The sequence below is a fragment of the Lolium perenne genome, chromosome 6 (assembly GCF_019359855.2).
Source record: "Lolium perenne isolate Kyuss_39 chromosome 6, Kyuss_2.0, whole genome shotgun sequence".
Lineage (NCBI taxonomy): Eukaryota > Viridiplantae > Streptophyta > Magnoliopsida > Poales > Poaceae > Lolium > Lolium perenne.
In genome coordinates this window covers 254666868-254681907 of record NC_067249.2, presented here as the reverse complement: position 1 = coordinate 254681907, position 15040 = coordinate 254666868, and the positions used below count along the sequence as shown (strand labels likewise).

General features: G+C 44.9%; 2 protein-coding genes across 2 annotated transcripts; one reads left to right on the top strand and one right to left on the bottom strand.

The window, feature by feature from the left end:
* The first annotated feature begins 5630 nt into the window (after positions 1–5630).
* On the top strand, positions 5631–7414 carry LOC127309779 (uncharacterized). The gene has a single exon (XM_051340507.2). The coding sequence runs from the start codon at positions 5933–5935 to the stop codon at positions 7067–7069; it is 1137 nt and encodes a 378-aa protein (XP_051196467.1). The 5' UTR covers positions 5631–5932; the 3' UTR covers positions 7070–7414.
* Positions 7415–8917: 1503 nt separating this feature from the next.
* Positions 8918–15016, bottom strand: LOC127309778 (putative FBD-associated F-box protein At5g56440). The gene is made up of 3 exons (XM_051340506.1): positions 13931–15016; positions 9604–9747; positions 8918–9497 (listed from the first exon to the last, which is right to left on the bottom strand). The coding sequence occupies exons 1-3, from the start codon at positions 15014–15016 to the stop codon at positions 9120–9122; spliced, it is 1608 nt and encodes a 535-aa protein (XP_051196466.1). The 3' UTR covers positions 8918–9119.
* Between the last annotated feature and the right edge of the window lie 24 nt (positions 15017–15040).

The window sequence follows — 15040 nt, the reverse complement described above, 5'->3', positions numbered from 1 at the left end:
ACCACAACATTGATACTAATGTTTTCAATAGAAGAGTAAATTGAATCTTTACTATAGTAGGAGAGACAGACACCCGCAAAGCCTCTTATGCAATACAAGTTGCATGTCGAACGAGGAACAAGTCTCATGAACGCGGTCATGTAAAGTTAGTCCGAGCCGCTTCATCCCACTATGCCATAAAGATGCAAAGTACTCAAACTAAAGATAACAAGAGCATCAACGCCCACAAACCATTGTGTTCTACTCGTGCAACCATCTATGCATAGACACGGCTCGATACCACCGTAGGATAACGTTGCATAGAAAACAAAAATTTTCCTACGGCGAACACGCAATCCAAGCCAAGATGCAATCTAGAAGACGGTAGCAACGAGGGGGTATCGAGTCTCACCCTTGAAGAGATTCCAAAGCCTACAAGATGAGGCTCTTGTTGCTGCGGTAGACGATCACTTGCCGCTTGCAAAAGCGCGTAGAAGATCTTGATCACGATCGGTTCCGGCGCCACGAACGGGCAGCACCTCCGTACTCGGTCACACGTTCGGTTGTTGATGAAGACGACGTCCACCTCCCCGTTCCAGCGGGCAGCGGAAGTAGTAGCTCCTCTTGAATCCGACAACACGACGGCGTGGTGTCGGTGGCGGTGTAGAAGTCCGGCGGAGCTTCGCTAAGCTACGCGGGCAATATGGAGTGGAGGAGCAAAGCTAGGGTTTGGGAGGGGTTGGCCGGCCACTCAAGGGGGGCGGCCAGCTTATGGTCTTGGGGTGGCCGGCCCCCTCCCTTGGTCCCTCATTATATAGGTGGATCCCAAGTGTTGGTGTCCAAGTCTTCGAATAAGACCCGAAACCAAAACCTTCCATAGGAGGGGGGAAACCTAGCCCAACTAGGACTCCCACCCAAAGGTGGGATTCCCACCTCCCATGTGGGGTGGCCGGCCCCTATGGTGGAGTCCACTTGGGACTCCACCCCATCTAGGGCTGGCCGGCCATGGAGGTGGAGTCCCTTGTGGACTCCACCTTCCTTGGTGGTTTCTTCCGGACTTTTCTAGAACCTTCTAGAACCTTCCATAGAACCTTCCGCGACATTTTATTTCACATAAAATGACATCCTATATATGAATCTTATTCTCCGGACCATTCCTAACTCCTCGTGATGTCCGGGATCTCATCCGGGACTCCGAACAAATATTCGAACTCCATTCCATAATTCAAGTGCTACCATTTCAACATCCAACTTTAAGTGTGTCACCCTACGGTTCGAGAACTATGCGGACATGGTTGAGTACTCACTCCGACCAATAACCAATAGCGGGATCTGGAGATCCATAATGGCTCCCACATATTCAACGATGACTTTAGTGATCGAATGAACCATTCACATATATTACCAATTCCCTTTGTCTCGCGATATTTTACTTGTCCGAGGTTTGATCTTCGGTATCACTCTATACCTTGTTCAACCTCGTCTCCTAACAAGTACTCTTTACTCGTACCGTGGTATGTGGTCTCTTATGAACTCATTCATATGCTTGCAAGACATTAGACGACATTCCACCGAGAGGGCCCAGAGTATATCTATCCGTCATCGGGATGGACAAATCCCACTGTTGATCCATATGCCTCAACTCATACTTTCCGGATACTTAATCCCACCTTTATAACCACCCATTTACGCAGTGGTGTTTGGTGTAATCAAAGTACCTTTCCAGTATAAGTGATTTACATGATCTCATGGTCATAAGGACTAGGTAACTATGTATCGAAAGCTTATAGCAAATAACTTAATGACGAGATCTTATGCTACGCTTTAATTGGGTGTGTCCATTACATCATTCATATAATGACATAACCTTGTTATTAATAACATCCAATGTTCATGATCACGAAACCATGATCATCTATTAATCAACAAGCTAGTTATACAAGAGGCTTACTAGGGACTCTTTGTTGTTCACATAACACACATGTATCAATGTTTCGGTTAATACAATTATAGCATGGTATGTAAACATTATCATAAACACGAAGATATATTATAATAACCATTTTATTATTGCCTCTTGGGCATATCTCCAACACCGGCACCCCCCTCTCCCAAACCCTAGCGGCCCTCTCTCCTCCACCACATCCCGCACGCTTAGCGAAGCTCCGCCGGGTTTCTCCACCACCACCGACACCACGCCGTCGTGCTGCCGGATTCAAGAGGAGCTACTACTTCCGCTGCCCGCTGGAACGGGGAGGTGGACGTCGTCTTCATCAACAACCGAACGTGTGACCGAGTACGGAGGTGCTGCCCGTTCGTGGCGCCGTGATCAAGATCTTCTACGCGCTTTTGCAAGTGGCAAGTGAACGTCTACCGCAACAACAAGAGCCTCATCTTGTAGGCTTTGGAATCTCTTCAAGGGTGAGACTCGATAATCCCCTCGTTGCTACCGTCTTCTAGATTGCATCTTGGCTTGGATTGCGTGTTCGCGGTAGGAAATTTTTTGTTTTCTATGCAACGAATCCCTACATTTGTTTTAACACATGTTACCGCAGCAACACATTGGGCATCACCTAATTTTTGAAATTGGTGGATACTATCTTATAAATATACAAAGCAACGTGGCTACGTTTATGGTCTTCTCTTAAATTCCCATGTTTTTATTTCTGAAGTTTCAACACACTATGGCACTTCAATCCCGTGGATTTCATATACCTATGTTTTCTTATTGCTGCATTGCAATTATAGACACTATTTTGTACCCAACGGTACAATGGAGCAATTACCTATAGAAATTATAATATCCGTCAAAATCCTTATGCTTCACCTTTCTTAAATATTGGGTATTCATACAAATATAAATCCACAACAAACCATGGTGTCAACTAGAAAATTTGTCACCGCGGTACTTATGCAAAGAAAAACAAGCTTAACCTTGGCTTTGCCTGGGTAACTTAGTTAAAACAACTATTCGAGTAAGACTCTCGACTTGACGTTCCTTAGGGCATGTACAATGGTAGGGAAGACATGCCTTCTCTTAGTAATCCACGCCAGCTAGAGAAGGCGTAAATAATAGAAATACAATGCATTATCTGTTATTGTATCCCTTACAATAAATGAGAATTAATTATTTTAGTAGGAAATTGTGTATCTAAGGAAAGATAAGTTGTACAATGCAAAAATAGTCTTCTCTTATAGATCATCCCTTAGCTAAGAGAAAACAACCTTCTCTTTTTGCCTTCTTCCTCCTTCAACTAAGCAAAAATTCTATGTGGCAGACCGTTGGGGAAGGCTGACATCACCTCATTGTACATGCCCTTAGGATTTGGCAACTTGGCTGCACCATATCTACAACATGAAAGACTGAAGATATTTGTTGGAACAAGCATTTTGGAGAACTCCACCAGGATATTTAAGGATGCTAAAAAATACATGTGGATACATATAGAAACACACATATACAAAACTTAGCAAAGTGCCACAAATTAATTTGCGATAGATAATTGTTTTTATTATTTAACTCTCATTTAAGCTGGTTTGATTCAAGGATCTTTGTAAGGGGTAATGCCTCGAACATTTCTAAAGATTTTTTTGTGTGTGTGCAAAAAAACAATGTTTAAATCTCCACGAAGTCGTGCTTTTCTCAATAATTGACATTAGAACTATATAACAAATCACACATTATATTAATAACATTGCTATGTGTTTAACTATCATAACTAGGTATATGTAAATCAACATACTTATTGCATTTGTAGTTACATACAAATAAATTATCAATAAGTATAAAAGATTAATATAAATACTAGTCATCACAAGCTTGTTGAGCTTCTTTTTTCTTATTTTCGGTTTGACTTTCTTATGATTGACATTCTTGTCATGAGATTGCCTTGAAGATAAGTTTAATTCCTATCAAAAAAACGAAGAAGAATATATTAACTTAGTAGTTGTTTCGACAATTTTGAACTTACCTGACTTACCGCTCCTGGTGTTAGCTGGACCAAATGCAGTTTTCGTTTAGTTATAGCCTTTGGGTGTTGAACTCGTATTTCAAATTTGATGATATTGAACTCTACCATATAAATGTTCTATTGTGTTATAAAGCTTACTATTTATTTTAAATAGCCTCCATTCTAATTGTATCAGCCCTAAGAAGGTGGCTAGTTGATAAACAAACCAATATGTTCAACTTACCCGAGGTCTAGCAGCAACATCAATAGTATCACATAAGAAAACTACGTTAGCTGGCTTTGGTTGATGGCAAAATTGTTCATGTAATAATTAGTGGAAAATATGTGTATATCTTTTGTCTCAAGCTGCCAGCACTAGAAAAACAACTCATTAGAAGGGAAATCCATTCTGACTTATAGGTGTCCACGAGTCCACTGCCTAAAACAGGTATTTCAACATCTAAAAATTTCAACAAAAATCCAGACAATCTATATTCACACACAACATTTTACCAAAGTTGTAAACAAATCCCTTATACCGGGTTAGTTCATGCCGGCATACTTCTCATACCGACTTCCGGCTTACTTTAAACCGGTTGACTTTTAATCTGGTCAACACTTATTTCAATAATGTGCCATATTCCGGTATACCTTAATAATCCGGCATAGTTGCCTTACGCCGGTTAACTAAGCCCAACCTTGACCTACCGGCGGTCCCCCCTCCCTGACACCATGGCCGTCTGTAATCTCATCCAGTCTTTGGACGACATTGATATCTTTGTGAATGGGCAAAACTTCCCTAGCATCTCAGAGTGGTGGGACAAACTGATTGAGAGGAAGCTGAGGAAAGAGCAGCGGGCAACTAATAGCTGCCTTCTCTACGTTGCATGAAACGCTTGGAAAAAAAGAAATCGCCGAATCTTCACGGGCATAGGCTCATGTTCATCGAGGTGGCAACGGTTGCCAGAGAGAAAATTGTTGTATTTCTGATCCAAATTCATATACTAAAGGGAAGCTAACTTCTGACGAGCGGAGCGAGGCCCGTCGCCGGAAGCTTGGGCTGAAGCGAAGCGGAGTTAGAAGTTAGCCCATACGTCGTGCCCTGCAGGGACGCCTGCGAAGGGGGGTGCGGGGGGCTGCCGCCCCCCGCGGTACGGTACGGATCGTTGGCACCGCCTATATATACATCTTGTAAGCCGCCGGCTAGGGTTTATCAGATTATAAGGTAACCCACGCCATTTGTAAACACTCCCCGATATAGTGAAGTTTTGCTGGCTAGCGCCCGTGGTTTTTTCCCCTTCTGTGTTGGAAGGGGTTTTCCATGTTAAATCTTGTGTCTCCTGCGTGTGTTCTTGTTTCGTTCTTCGTTATTTGCTTGTCGCTTTTATAACAAAAGTTATGTATTGCGAGTGGGCTTTCATAGTCTACTATGCGCCAGCTATCCTAGCTAATCCGGATTAATAATCTAGCTTCGCGATGGTTTTGGCATGTTCCATTCAAAAAACATGCCTTGTCTACACGTGCGGTTTTCGCTCTTGTATATGAAAAGGCAGCGATTGCAAAACAAAAAAAATGATCTAGAAGGTCTTGGAGTCACGCCACATTACATGAAGTACAATAGAAAGAGTGAATAATTAGAAAACCGGAGAAGAAAATGAGGAGTGAGGCCGGTGGAGCCATGAGACATGTGCAACAATAACAAAATTAGGCGAATTAGGCAACCAATGGTAGGTAGGAGTAGCTTCCTGGGCAGTACAAGGCTATTTCAGTGATTAGGCTACAAAATAATCACTCACATCCTAATAAACTAGAGATGAGCAGCGAGACAGACAAATACTATACTGACATCATCGCACCTGCAATTAGCTGCTTGCGCACCGTCTATCTAAGAAAAAGAGGTAGTATCAAAGATTACAAAGTCAGATCCCTGAGCCACAGCTGACAGATCATTGAGCTTCAATCATCCACGAAGAAGTCTGAATTTCTCCAAGAAATCGACGACCATGTCCAGCTCACCGCCGTCAGGCCGGCGCATCACCGTGAGATCCATCGCCTGCCGCGGCGTCAAGGCCTTCGTCCCCTTCCAGAAGCCGCCGCTCTACGCGGCCGTGTCCCTCGCCGGCCGCCGGGAGAAGACGCCCGCCGACCCCGGCGGCGGCGAGAACCCGGACTGGGACGGCGCCGTCTTCGGGTTCGACTTGGACGGCGACGGCGGGCTCCTGCAGTTCGAGGTGAAGGCGCAGGTGCCGCTCCTCGGCAACAAGCTCGTCGGCACGATCTGCGTGCCGCTGTCGCACCTCTGCAGCGGCGGCGGCGACGGCACGGTGCCGCGGCGCGTCAGCTACCAGGTGCTCGCCCCCGACGGCAAGCCCAACGGCAGCCTCAGCTTCGTCTGCGCCGTCACCGGCGGCGCGCCGCACTCGTACCAGCAGCCGCAGGTCTATGCGGCGCGGCCGGAGCAAGACGCCAGCCCTTGTTGCGCGCCTCCGCCGCCGCTGCACAGTTTGGGCGCCTATCCACCTCCGGCGACGCCGTACTTTGAGCAGCAGGGCAGCAGCTACCCGCCGCCACCAGTGTCAACATCGCTGTATCCGCCGCTACAGGACATGCTGCCGCCAAGCAACTACCCTCCTCCGCCGCCGCGAATGATCGACTCGCTGTTTCCGGTGTCAAATTCCGGACCAAACAGCAGCTACCCAGTGCCGCCGACGCAAACTACTGCATATCCGCCACCACCTGGGTCGTCTGCCGCCTATTCGGTGCCTCCGACACAACACATCGGCAACTATCCGCCAAGGTATCCTCCGACTCCACCACCGAGCGGTTACCCACCTCAGCCACAAATGAACCATGAGTTCCCCGCTCCCATCAACTGCTATCCTCCTCCACCTCCGCCGGAGTCCGGCTCAGTATTTTCAGTATATCCAAGATCGACGTCATCGCCGGCGCCAAGATCAATGGATCGTGAATCACCATACATGGCATCATCGTTTCAAGACTCCGGGATAGTCACTTACCCGGAATCGCACGGGCCGCGGGTGCCTTCTGGTGGCTCTTACTACCCTCCGTCGGGGATACCGGATACGGCATCAGGAAGATGGGGCGAGTTCGCCATACTACTACACTCATCCTGGGCCTAGCTACTCGCACGGGTAATGTTGCAAATTTACAGAGTACTATGAAGATTTGGCGCGGCCACACGCCGCGTCAGTGGTGGGATGATATTGGTTTTGCAAAGTTAGATCAATATCACTGTTGGTGCATTCTATTTTAAGTACAGTAGCAGTAATAGTTTGTCGTTGGATACACTTTGCTTGCTGAGTTGTTGTTTCTGAGCTGTGCACATAATACTGAGACAAAGTGGTGTGCAGATCTTTTTTCTTGCGTACATACATTCGGTCATCGCATAGTGTATAATGGTATGTTTGTGGATTCTAATTTGATACTTTCCCAGGGCTGGTACGCAGTTCATGTTGCTTTTTACATCGACAGTTTCACATAATAGAAGTACTTGATACTACAAAGTCGCACATCACAACATGCCGGTAGCAAATCAACTATACATTCCCATCCTTTATCTCTCATTTTTAACAAATTGCAGTGATCTGCAAATATGGTAGGAAGAACCTTCACAATGAAATTTGCTTGACATACATAAAGGGGGGTATCGACCCTGGGGATCAAATTTTGATCCCCGGGTCTAGAGAGCGACACTTGTCCACTTAGAAATTCAAAATTCCGTTTTTTGCTTCCATAATGTACAAAAGTAGCAAAATGTCCTAGCGAAATCTATTCCCACCTAAAATCCCACTTTTGCTTCCATAAAAACATTGGTGTAGCAAAATCGACCCGATTGTAGCAAAAAAATGTTCACCACAAAACACACATACCTCATTGTAGATCTCGCCGGAGGCCTTGAAGCAAAAAAACATTGCATTATTGTAGCAAAATTTTACCTATTAAGAAACATCGCCGGAGACCTTGCCGGAGAAAGAAAAAAATGTTACTGTAGGAAACTGACTTAACGTCGGATACTCCCGTCGGAGACATTGTAGCAATAATTTTGTATGATTGTAGCAAAATCGCAGAATAATTGTAGCAAGAAAAATATAGGAATGTAGCAAATTGCCCAAAAATCTCGACAACGTGATCTCGTTTGTAGCAACACCGATAGCAGTTTGTACAAAAGTCAATATAAGAGCACATATCATTCAATCACTCAATAAACTCGAACATTAATTAAAAAATTGGAGCTATGTAATCCAAGACTTGTGTATTCATGTTACATGGAACAACAATACTTGACAAGTGTGTCTAAACAAAGAAATGAAGATCAGATAACTTGCAAATATCTTAAAACATAGATAAAAATATTATATCAAGATAGATGACCTTATAGAAATGCAGCCATACGTCTCTAACTTTTACTAGTGACGCATAAACATGTTAATGGATTCACAAAAAAGAAATATATTAATACTAAAATAATAATATTAGCAAAATAATGCTCAAAATTTCACCATGAAGGTTGTGTTAAAGTGTAAAAAAAAGGTTTTACATTTTGATACCGCATAAGAAATTGTGAGGAAAACACACATATCAAGGTAACAACTCCAAATAGCTTTGCAATGCTGGATACTTTATTTGCCATAACAATTTCATATTCCTAGAAGCATATTATTTCTTACCATAAAATGTGATGTCCACTAAACCATAATTTTATTATGTGAACACTTTCTATGGTGTGCTCGCATTTGCGAGGGTCGCCACGCAAGTTCTACATTTTTTCGATGAAGAACGCTTTATTACTTAAAAGTTTTAAGCATTACACCCGATCTTTTCATAAAGTAAAGGAAAATTTCATGCTATGAAACAATCACCCCGATGTATAATCTTTCTTGATGATTCAAACATTACCCACCTTAGGCGACACGATCAATAGTTGTCAAGCAACCCTGTATACTCTGATGATAATGAACCAAGTGACAGAGGTAACATTCTACATAAGCAATGCAAAGGGAAAAAAAATCATGCTACAGAACAGGCACGCTATATTCAGGAGCACACGGCTGTTATATCATATCACCAACATACATACATTACATCACACTGAACAGTACTTGTGCTCTCTTGCGGTATAAAAGCTAGTGATTCCGCAAAGAACTCGGGATCCAGCCAACCATGGGTTCATCAGCAAAAAGGGTCGTTGACGGTGAGATTACACGCTTTAGTGGGGGACCAGTAATTCTCCACCTCAGGCGACAGCAACAAGACTTCAGAGGCCCATGCTGTAAACCATGTACATCCCAATTTGTCTATCATCTCATTCACCTCGTCCTCCGAAAGAAGTTTTTCCTTGGGCGACACGAGCAGCAAAGACTCCAGCGCATTCGCATTGTCCCTCGCGAGAAATTTGAGGAATTCAAATTCATTTTGATGTCCATGGAATTTATGGAAGATGATTCTTTTGACGCTTGATCTCAGGCATTGAATTGGACTGGCCTCGCGCCAGAACTGGGCATGGTGCTCCCCACCAGTGGCGCTTTCAGGCGGATCAGACATGACAGACTGCAAGTTCATATCAGTCAGAGATTAGTCCAGTTTTTAAATACTAATGACTGATGGCATGATAATTGATGCTGAATTCCTGGCTAAAAAATGAATAAATGAGCACCTGGATGTGCAGCGTGGACAAGTTGGGGAAGCATCTGAGCAAGCTGGCCACCATCTTGAGCTCCTCTAGAACACAAAAGTTGACCTTGAGCGCCAATGTCCTGACGGCTGGAACCACAGTGCTTGGACATGCCACCGTGTCAGGCTGCAAAAAGAATAGACATCATGCTCGTTAACTGTTGAATATTATCTCTACTAATAAAAGACCCAGAGGGTCTGATCCAAACAATCTACACCATCCATACGCCTTAATCCAACGTCTCATATCAACTCAATGTTGTATTGTCTGTCCAAGCGAATCCCGCTCAAACCGCCGCTAATCCCCCCATAATCCCGCTTGATCAAGAAAAAACTGCCTCTAACCACAATCACAACCCCGCACTCCTCAACATCTTCATCCTAAATGTAGCTGCCACCGTCCTCGCCTCGCCGCCGGTGAAACCCTGCCCCGTGTCCGTACTCCGTAGGCAGCAGCCCGATTTGAGGCATCAATTCCTCACCCCATTCCCGATTTGTATTTGTAGTCTCGCACGTTGGAACAAGTCCCCCATATCCCTACACCTCGTGATCCTCTTCTCCCCACAACCCCTCCACCTCCCCCGATCCCTCCACCCTCGGATTTCTCTCATCCACCTTTCTCCACTCTCAACACTTTCCCTCCTGAACCTCTCTTCCGTGTTGGCAAAGGAGATCAGCGGGCGCAGAAGGCGGTGAGCAGCAGCGAGCGGCACCGTGGGATCTAGCCATTGTGGAGGACCTCACACACTAATTCCCGTCCCCACCCCCTTCACGGCGCCGACCGCATCTCGCGCCTCCGACCATGGGAGGTCGCACGTTGAGCTGAGTGGGGGCACCGGCCCCCAGTCAATTTCAGTCATCGCTATTGATAATCTGATGCCAGTAAAGCAGCGCCCCCGGTCAGCTGAGTACTTCTGCCCCCAGTCAGCCCAGCTCGGCCATGTTTGTAAGGAAAAGCCCAGACAGAAAAGCACGGCGTGCCAACCTAATTTTCTCACATCTCATGCTATAGTATGCCTTTGACCAATTACAGTACCCACTTGGCCGCTTCGACCCTGGAATAAAAGAAGCGTAGGCCGCTTGACTTCTTCTAGATTTCGACGAGCGTCGTTGCATCCGGCAGACACCAATCCGCCGCGTGCTGCCCACATCGCCGACCTGCCGCATCGAGACGTATTGCAGCAGGCGCATCCCCAAATTTACCTAAGGTAAGCACTCAACACAATTGGATGAATAGAACACTTTAATTAGGGATCTTCAGTTCTTCATATAATCTTTTACAATCTGGTTCTTATGATCTTCTCCATGTTGCTAGAGTGCTAGTACATGCGATGAAACATCAAATTTTAATTTATAGGTTTATATTTAAACTCATATGACTTTTAAACCCAAGATCTAGGATTTTGGGAATTTCTCATGCAATGCAATCCGGAAGGCCACAGCCCACAGGTAAAAAAAAAAAAAACCCGGCAAGCCAATCTTGTACTATTCTCATTGTTTGATAGACTCCTTCTACTAGCATAGTTCATATAAGAACTTATGCTGTTTGTGTTTCAATGATTCGGCAGAGATGAAGAACTTATACTATTTGTGTATCAATGAAATCTAAGTTTTTTATTCCAGATTCAGTTCATCAGTAAATAACATTTTGAAATGTAAAAAAAATTACTTTTAATCTTGGTGCATGTCCCATGCCATCGAAAATAACATTTTGAAATGTTTAAAAAATTCTGAACAAAACTCTTGCGAGTACTCCTCAACATTCCAAGTGAGCAGGCAAGTTGCGCAAAAAGCCGACATTTTTTGTGTCATGTTAAAAAAAAATAAAGAAATTTCTCGTCAAGAGTTTTCTTTAGCACCGAACTTTTTCTTTTTCACACACGTCAAAAAATGTAGGTTTTTTGTGAAACGACTTCGCGAGCACATATAAAATCGAGATATAGGAGCGATGTTTTTAGCCATTTTTTATAATTTATTAAAACGTGTTCTAAATTTATTTTAAAAGCTAGACATGGTGAAAAACGCCTTGTCCGGAAGAAAACCTCTATGTATATAACATATATAATGGTTTGAAGATTTAAGTTTTATGATTTTCCTATACACGGGTGCCCCCACTCCTCTTTTTCCCTGGGTCCGCCACTGGGACCTCCATGCCGCCGCCAGGAACGCCTCTACTACCTCGCCATATCTACACCAAGCTTACAGCTTCCCCCTCTCCCGTACAGATGACAGTGTAGTACTGTAGTTCTCCGTTGGTTAACCCAGGACAGAAGTAATTAGCTTGTGTATGCCTAGCTTGAACAGTGGTTTAAGATCATCAAGTACCCTGCCTCTTAAACCTTTTGGCCTCAAATCACTAGAGAAGCATCAAGAAAAAAGCATGCCGGACAATCTCAAACACCACAGCTGGAAACAGGGACCAACCTCAGGTTGGTGTTCTCTGTATCTTGAATCTGTATATTGATATTCCCTATCAAGAAAAGGAACGGGCATGCTGAAATTAGCATGTTGCTGATACCACTCCATTGATTATATCTTCTGACAACACAAACTGCATTTTATGTTCCACAAGATGCTCATATGCAGGCAGGATAATAACAAGAGCAGATTAAACTAATTAGCCATGTTACACTCACAACGCTGCTTTTTATTTTCCTTAGTGTGTTCTTTATACAGTTTCTTGTAAAGATCTCCCTTTTTTTAATGCAAAATATTCTGGTTGGCTATGTACCAACTTTGCTCCAGGAAATAAATCACTCATGAAGGCGGAAGAAGTAGCTGAAGCCGCCTGGAAAGCCTAAGAATCGCTGCGTCGCTTGAAAACTGTCACCTATAATGATGACAGTGACTTCGACGCGGGTGCTCAATGGAGCTTCTGCAGGGTTCATGGAACCTGTGAGTTACTAGCCTAACAAACACTTGTGGCTCTTATTTCCAGCAGTTAGGTGATTTGTTTGTCTGCAGTGCAGCAGATGCAGCTATCTGACCTTCACACAGTGTATGCTATACCTTTTTAAAAGTAAACTATACAGCATGTACAGTTAAACCTGCAAGGCTCATGTTCTATTGAATGACCATTATATTGTATCTATACATACCGACTATCGCTAACAACCATTATCTTGCGCGTGTCTTATAAAAAAATCCTTTACCTATAAGGGATATAGAAATTGATAGTTACCATGGCCATTGCTTATGCATTCTGATATGGAAATTGATAGTTGCCAACTGGCAAGTTGAATGTTAGGAGAGAGTTTCCTTTCAAAGTCTGTCAATCTAATTTGCAGGAGTGCTTTAGTTACTATCAAGGACTTTTATTATGTATTTTTCGTTACTTAGAAAACATGAATGGTCTTTCTTTCAAGGTCATTAGGCCCATTGTTCCAGCTCCATTTTTTTTTTGGTTTAGGATTCATGATAGTTCTGGTTTGGTATGTTAGATAATGTGTATGTGTTTTTGTGCCCTGATGCATGCATGCATCATTCTTTTGGTTTTGTGCTGTTAAATTCATATTAGATTGTACCCATATTGTTTTCATTTTGCCAAAATTAATAATATTCCTGCCAGATTGCTGATCCCTAGCTCCAGCTCCACGACGACTCCAGCTGCAGGTTGTGGGACGGCGGGCTCCATGCTGGTCGATGTAATTGGGAGGAGGCGCTAACTTCTCTAACAGTAGTGGACTGACATGATCTGCAGCAGTCGATACCGCAGGCACCAGGACAGTTTTATTGCAACTTCATCTTTAATCGTTGAAATGGATCATTGTTACATCAGAGGCTTTGTTTGATACAAATAGTGATGTTGGCATGCCCAAAATTGTAATCTGAAATGCACTGAATGCCACAATTGTTTTATTTTTCGATCTCATTGGGAAACATGCACATATGTGGTTTAAGAAGAATTCTGACAGCGATTAAACAAGGTGATTTGGTCCTGGATAGCATACAAAGGCATTTATTTTTGGCTTTCATTTATGGGGATGTGAACCTTTCAATTTCCCCTCCAATCTTGTAAAATGACGATTCTGTGATTTGAAGATTCCATATAAGGCAAAAATACATACTGATATTCCTTTCTGTTTTATAAAATTGGGTTTATTTTGTTATGTTGTTGGTTTTCACTTGGATAATATATTGAACTAAGATTTTTTGATATATATGTCCTAATAAAAGAGGGTGGTGCTATGTTCTAATATGAATTTGACAGCACAAAACCACAAAAATGATGCATGAAACGTGCATGTGCACGTTCTTGATTACTAGTAGTAGAAAAGATCGTGTTGACAGAGAGCTAGGAATTAGCTTACTTGGATGATGTTGCCATTGATCTGCAGCTTGTGAATCATTGGTTCCATGTAGCCGAGCTTCTGCAGGTTTGTTGTGGAGGCAATCTTGACCGTCACAGGATGAGCTCTAGCATTACTCTGCTGCGGCCTCATGAAGATGAGCCGCTCCAGGAGCGGCGCCTCCACCACGGTGAAATCTCCCAGCGGAAAAACTAGCACGGACCGGAGGCTTTGGCTGCGGATATGGAAGCCCTTTATGGAGCAAGCGAGCACAAGAGTCTCGAGAACAGGGCTGGCAGCGAGCAAGTAGTCGAGGTCCTGGTCCGACATGACCATGTTTAGCATGTTGAGCATCTTGAGGCAGGGAAATGCTAGTGGGCTGTGGGAGAGGTGGTCAGGTACCGTCCAACCGGACAGGAAGAGATCCTCGAGCGAGGCGCAGCGGAGGATGTCGGCGGGTAGGCGGGGATGGGGATGAGCCTGAGTCTCGCTGGGCTTTCGGTTGACGAAGAAAAGAGTCTGGACGGCCTTGTCGGCCAGTAGGCGTGGCCACTCAGCGAGCTCAGGGGAGAGGGAGTCGAACCTGCAGTGGTTGAGGTGGCCAGTGTGGAAGGGGCCTGGGTGGTCGGCGAGGACTCGGGAAACGGCGGCGGCGCGCTCGGGCTCGGGCAGGTGGCCATCCTTTAGGACGAGCGGGATAGAGTGCCAGAGGTGGCGCCAGCGGCGGCCGATGCTAGTTGTGCAGACGGCATCCTTCAGGGGGAGGCGTGAGATGATGATACGGAGGAGGTCGTCGGGGAGGACGTTGATGTGGTCATACTTGCCGCCGCGCCTGGTGCTGAGGCGCGGACGGCGGTGAGGGGGTCGTCCGGACATCATGCCGGCGGCGAGAGGAGGCGGGGTCGGTGAGGGCGGCGGCGGCGAGAGGAGGCGGGGTCGGTGCGGGCGGCGGCGGCGGGGTCGGTGAGGGCGGCGGCGGCGGCGGGATAGAAGACCTAGCAGAAGCACGGAGTGAGATCCAATTTCGGGCAGCGCGTGAGGATTGACTGAGCTGACCCGTGCCTTGCTGCTGCTAGTCATTGGATTACTTTGCTTAACGCTGCTCATAGTGGGAAAGAATTGCACCAAGAA

Excerpts from the sequence above, each read along its gene's own strand:
- LOC127309778 (XM_051340506.1), bottom strand. The coding sequence starts at position 15,016 with ATGAGCAGCGTTAAGCAAAGTAATCCAATGACTAGCAGCAGCAAGGCA. Across the intron at positions 9,748-13,930 it reads TCAATGGCAACATCATCCAA|CCTGACACGGTGGCATGTCC; the intron begins GTAAGCTAATTC and ends TTCTTTTTGCAG. Across the intron at positions 9,498-9,603 it reads TGTCCACGCTGCACATCCAG|TCTGTCATGTCTGATCCGCC; the intron begins GTGCTCATTTAT and ends ATGAACTTGCAG.
- LOC127309779 (XM_051340507.2), top strand. The coding sequence starts at position 5,933 with ATGTCCAGCTCACCGCCGTCAGGCCGGCGCATCACCGTGAGATCCATC.